The sequence below is a fragment of the Chenopodium album genome, chromosome 11 (genome assembly GCF_948465745.1).
Source record: "Chenopodium album chromosome 11, dcCheAlbu1.1, whole genome shotgun sequence".
NCBI classification, from domain to species: Eukaryota; Viridiplantae; Streptophyta; class Magnoliopsida; order Caryophyllales; family Amaranthaceae; genus Chenopodium; species Chenopodium album.
In genome coordinates, this window is record NC_137844.1 from 58,304,786 (window position 1) to 58,310,247 (window position 5,462).

The following is a 5,462-nucleotide window of genomic DNA, read 5'->3' on the forward strand; positions in this document are numbered from 1 at the left end:
CAATCGAAATCCAATGTAACGTTGGAATACAAATTAGAAATTCCTAAGTTCATTCCTTGCGAAAGGGCGAAGGAAAATTATTAGTGTATGGAGAAGAAAATGATTATAAGATTTAGAAATTGCAAAATTCATGTTTATGAGAATGTCTCATGAACTCTACTTACTAAACCCCTTCCATGGCCAAGGTATGAGAGTCATACTAAGGTTTTTGGATTGAAGCAAGTTATGTAATTTTAGTTGTGTATGTTTTGTGAAAGCATATTACAAAAGTAAACACATTAGCTTGCAGAATTATGTTTATCAATTGAAACAAAGTTTCAATCTTATTTAATCGTGGTTTCAAGATTAAATAAAATGTCCAAAATAATTATGAATTGATGGGCTCAATAGGTTGATGACCTTTTGAATGAAACCCCACAGGTGAACAAAATTCATACATTATTTAAGTTCCTAGTTCGGAATCATTAAAGTGGACATAAATGATTTCAATTTGGACTAGCATGTTAAGATTGATTGGATAGCGTAGTGATGCTCGGTCAATCACATGGATATGCATGAATGATGCATGATCGAACTATAGACCTACTTTGAAGTTCAAGTATAGAGCTTCCGGATATATTAGTGGATTCCTTTGACATGAGTGGAACATTGATCTTATTCAATGGATGTTATAACTGTGGTACATTCAAACGTCTGCCCGTAACTGGAGATTATAAAGGGTGTTTCCCGGTTATTTCAGAAGTTGAGTGGGAGCTTTGGTTGCCATAAGATTGGATTGAGTCTACCTATTTAATTAGGAATGTGTCTTGGCCCCTTGAAGAGGGAGAATTCAGAAAATGCATGGCCGTGCTCAAATGGATTACTTTGTAACCATTTGTTTTGCAATTCTAACTCAGATTTCAAGAAAAGATTTGTAGATTAATATGATCACGACATAAGATGCAATCATATTATCAAATCGACACTTAAGGAATTTGAATATTGCGCACTTGTCTCAGATAAGTGGGAGATTGAAGGAATTGTGTCTTCGATAAGTGCAATTACTAGATATATCAAGGATCACTATTATGGAGATAATAAGTTCATTCTATTGGGGCGTCATCCTCTGTTGCTAGACTATGAGAGATGATCTTTGGGCTTTGTCAAATGGTCCAAAGCCCTTTAGAATGGATCCTATATTGGTCACACACAAGGGTATTGGGTTAAGCAAGTAAGAGGCCCATTAATGGGCCTCATGAGAAATTAACTAATCATGAATTGGATTGGGCTAGCATAGTTAGATTGGAATTAGGTTTTGGGCTTTTGACATGGGCTCTTATTTAGAGATGAGATCTATAAATATGATCCATGCCTAGGGTTTGCTGTAAGCAGCCATAATTCACACACAGTGAATTTTGACATCAAGGCAACCAATCCCAAAACCCTAATCCTCTCTCTAACTCACGACTATCTCTCTCCTCCCCTCGTCCGTACGTCCGGCCACCCTAGGTGGCGCGTGTGGTGTTCGTGGTGGTTCGTTGCTCGCTCTTCTCCATAGAAGGTCAATTGAAGGTTTCAATTGCAACTAACTAGCATTAGTGGAGGTCTTAACTTGTGCCCGTGGACCAAGTAGAGGAATCACGCTTGAGGTTCTTTATCTCCCCTTGTTCTTGCTCGATCGCACGTGGAATCACGCTTCAAAGGTACAATTATGTGTTCTTTATGTGTTATGAAAAGATCCTTGTTTTAGGTGCTTTATGAATATGATTCATGTTATTTCCGCTGCGTAGTACTTATAAACCCTACACTAACTACCCTAAGATGGTTCCTGTCTTCTCTGGTAGACGAATGAGAAGAATGTATAAGCTTGGTGCTAAGATACAACCAATTGAAGACGATGATAATGATAAACATGAGTCTCGCCCAATTGTTGGTGAATCTAATGATGCCCCTGAGAGTAAGCGAATGAAATTTGGTCTTCCTACTGATTGACAAGCTTTCGGTAAAAACTTCTGATCCATAAATTTCCGTTTTTTTTTAATTTCTATTTAAAAGTTTTAATGTACTTGATGATTGGTGAAGTGTTATTTGTGTGAATGGCAATGTATGCCAACAACTTGTATTGCTGGCCTGGGTGGTAGATTATGTTGTTGTTGCTGTTGTTATGATGTGATTATGTTGATGTTGCTATTGTTGGTTGATTTGGTTGATAGGTGATTGGTGAAGTGTTGTTAGTGAATAAGTCCCTGCCATTGTTGTTGTTATGGTGTGATTATGATTGGTGAGGTGTTGTTGCTGTGATGATGTGATAATGATTTTTGAAGTGTTGTTGTTGTTACGATGTGATTATGAGTCCCTGCCATTGTTGCTTATGCTATTTAAAATTTGCTTACACTTGAATGCATGTTGCCTCATGTCTAATGTGTTGCATATAAGGGACTGTTATTGATGAATGATGTGTATGAGCAAATTTACATGTTGTTCTCGATGACAAATTGACAATATTTGAGAGAACACTCTGTTAGCAAGTCAGTATGCTGTGCATTGAGTCCCTCAACTGCTCCTATTTTTGTCCCTCCTTGTTGCCTATTCAGTCCCTTTTATGTGTATTTGTCCCTAGTGGAATGAGTCCCTAATTCAGATTATTATGCTCATTAGTAATCCACGTGATGAAGGGACTCAATTGATTAAAAGTGGTCCAAACTATGGGTTGCTCCAGTTTTTGTGTTGTGCACTAACTGTTGAGGTAACATGGTTTGGGCTTCTTTTTTTGAGAAAAATGACACCCTCTGATGGATAATGCCCCCTTTGTTTTGTAAATGTGCATAAAAAAAACATGGCTTATATCATACAAATACTACTAAGAAGACTTCGTACCAATTTCAAAGTAGCTACACCTTGAGTCCCTTCACAAAATGTCTTCTAACATGACTGCCATAGACAAAAAATTGCAACATACAAAAGTACACATAACCAAAGTTAATTAAAATAACTTACAAACCCATTATATCAACAAAATGTTGGTTATGTGTGGCAGTCCCTGTTTGCTACTGGCAGACCTTCTCTAATCTGCATCCACTTCTAGCTGACCCATCTGAGTTCCTTCCTGGTTCTGTTCTGTGTTGATGAAAACGGTGTTGAGGTAGTTGACTAATTGGTTTATAAGGGCTTGGCTGACCTCCAATTGTTCTGGTAACAACCCAAGTCTTTGTAGTTTACGCTTCCCCATATGTGGAATCTTGTATTTGTTCCCTCCCTCTTGTTTGAGTATTTCAACCATACATGTTTGCAATGTTATCCAAGTGTACTTGTTGACTATTGGTGGAAATGCAACATAAGCCTCTTTGACCTTCTCTATCATTTCATCCAAGTTTGTGGGAAAAGATTGGTATTGTAAGGATTGAATAACTCTGAACAAACCCAAATCCAGCACATTTAGGTCAGGAGATTGTGCTGGTTGGAACACAATTCTGATGTTGAACCCCCCTTGAGTAGTGGCTGCAATGAACTTTTCGTCATGTGGCACTTGATGTGGCCTAGTGTTATCCCATTGGATAACCACATCCTTTGGCATGTTTGCAGGCCATTTGCTTACAATGGCTGGTATCACATTGTTCAACAACATTTCCCTAATTGCTTCTCTGTTAATGTTTTGAATTTCCTTTGTTTCAATTGTTCCAGCTTCTCTGTTTTTACTTTTTTTCTTTGCCCTTTGATGAAAAACAAAGGGAAATATTCCATATTTCCCATCATGAATCAAATGGCCTCGTGCATCATACAAGGGTTTTCGATCATGCCCATGAACATGGCTTTTATCTTGAACCTTCTTGATTGTTGACACCTGTAAGGATCTTCTTCCTTGGGCAAAAGATAAAATCTTCTGGTTTCCGGGTTTATGTAAAACCACTTTTCATCAATATGAATCACATTGCTCATGGCTTCAAAGGTTGGATTTGTAGTGGTTGTTGCTGGTTGTATGTGTGACAAAACCCACCTAAGCCTTGCTATTTTGTGATCTGATGTCAGCCTTGGCTTGTTTGTACTAGTATGTGTTCTGAGAATTCCCTTCTGTTTCAATTTGTAGAGGGTGACATGAGAAATTCCAAGTGCACTAGCATAACTTCTCTCAGTTGTTCTGAGGTATAATGGTACTGACTGTAACCATTCTTCTGTGTACTGCCTTGCTTTTGGTCCACACCTGCCTAATTTTTTACTCCCGACGTCAATAACAGTCCCTTCACTCAATTGCTTGCATATTTCTTGAAATAATCTTGTTGTTGTTGACTTGTGAATCCCAAAGTGCCTTACAAATCTGGATAAAGCACCTCTTGGTAATGTGCCATTGTGCATAAGTGCTAGCATTTCATCCACAATCTGTCTTTTCTTTGCAATTCCAAGTTCAGGCCTTTTTGTTCGTACAATAGGCTCATGTTGGCCTTGTGCCATAAATTCTAACTCTGCATCAGAATCTGAATCTTCTTGCATTTCTTCATTTAGTAGTTGGTCTATGCTGAAAAACCGATCATCAATTTCCTCTGCCATATTTCTGGTTTTTTTTTTTCTACAAAATACAGGAGTAGAAGAAAGAGTTTTTTTTTGGATGATGTGCTATAGTAGAAGAATGCTGCCAAAGCTCAGATGGAACAATGAAGGCTTTTTTTTTTTTTTTCTTAGTAGTTGAAAAATATGGGTCTGTAATATTTTGGTGACTTAAATTAGTGAAGAAACATGGTGTGTAAATTTTTGGTGAACATTAGAAAGAAAAAGAGGGAGAAAAACTGAAATGAGTGGATGTATTTATATGCCCCTTTATTATTGAACTCATGCTTTTGTAATGGAGGGAAACTTTATATCCCAAAATGTCTGAAAAGTTTGCAATTTTTAAAGGAGGCCAAAATTTAAAAAGTGGCTAAAATTTAGGAAGCAAAAAGGAGGGAAAAGTAACCCCACCCAAAAAAATCCGGGACTCACTCCCTCCTTTTTTAGGGGTTAAGCTGGTCCCCCCACTTTCTCTCTCCACATTAGCACATGCATAACTTTTTACTAAACACAATTTGGAAATTTTGCCTTGGGGTCCGTGTTCACCCCCAAAGTTGCAAGTAATAATTAACGGAGGTAGTATTAGAATTGAATCTCGCTCAGTCAATGGTGGATCTAGGTAAGGCGGGTAGCATGGACCCCGCTAATTATATTTTTAATTTTCTTTTTTTTTTTTGGTTTAAAATTTAGTTATATTGATGACATAAATAACCCTTTAAACTTAATATTTTAGATTTGCCAATGCGCTCAGTACCAATTAATTCAACTCAAATTAGAAAGTTCCTAGAAATTTAATCATTTAATTAAGTGGTTGGAACTTTAGAACTACTAATCTACTATCGTAAGATAATGGAGTTTATTTGGGTGTGCTTTTACACCTTCATAGTAGCTAGCATGTTTTGTACTATAGCACTAATTTACTTTTTTTTTTTTTTTTTTTTTTT

The 5,462-nt window shown here is 37.1% G+C and overlaps 1 protein-coding gene across 1 annotated transcript; it reads right to left on the minus strand.

Moving 5' to 3' along the window:
• Positions 1-3,043: 3,043 nt before the first annotated feature.
• Positions 3,044-4,521, minus strand: LOC145566992 (uncharacterized). Its single transcript, XM_081626235.1, has 2 exons — positions 3,803-4,521; positions 3,044-3,689 (listed from the first exon to the last, which is right to left on the minus strand). The coding sequence occupies exons 1-2, from the start codon at positions 4,519-4,521 to the stop codon at positions 3,044-3,046; spliced, it is 1,365 nt and encodes a 454-aa protein (XP_081482361.1).
• Positions 4,522-5,462: the final 941 nt, after the last annotated feature.

Excerpts from the sequence above, each read along its gene's own strand:
- LOC145566992 (XM_081626235.1), bottom strand. The coding sequence starts at position 4,521 with ATGGCAGAGGAAATTGATGATCGGTTTTTCAGCATAGACCAACTACTA. Across the intron at positions 3,690-3,802 it reads AGGTGTCAACAATCAAGAAG|GGCAAAGAAAAAAAGTAAAA; the intron begins GTTCAAGATAAA and ends TTTTCATCAAAG.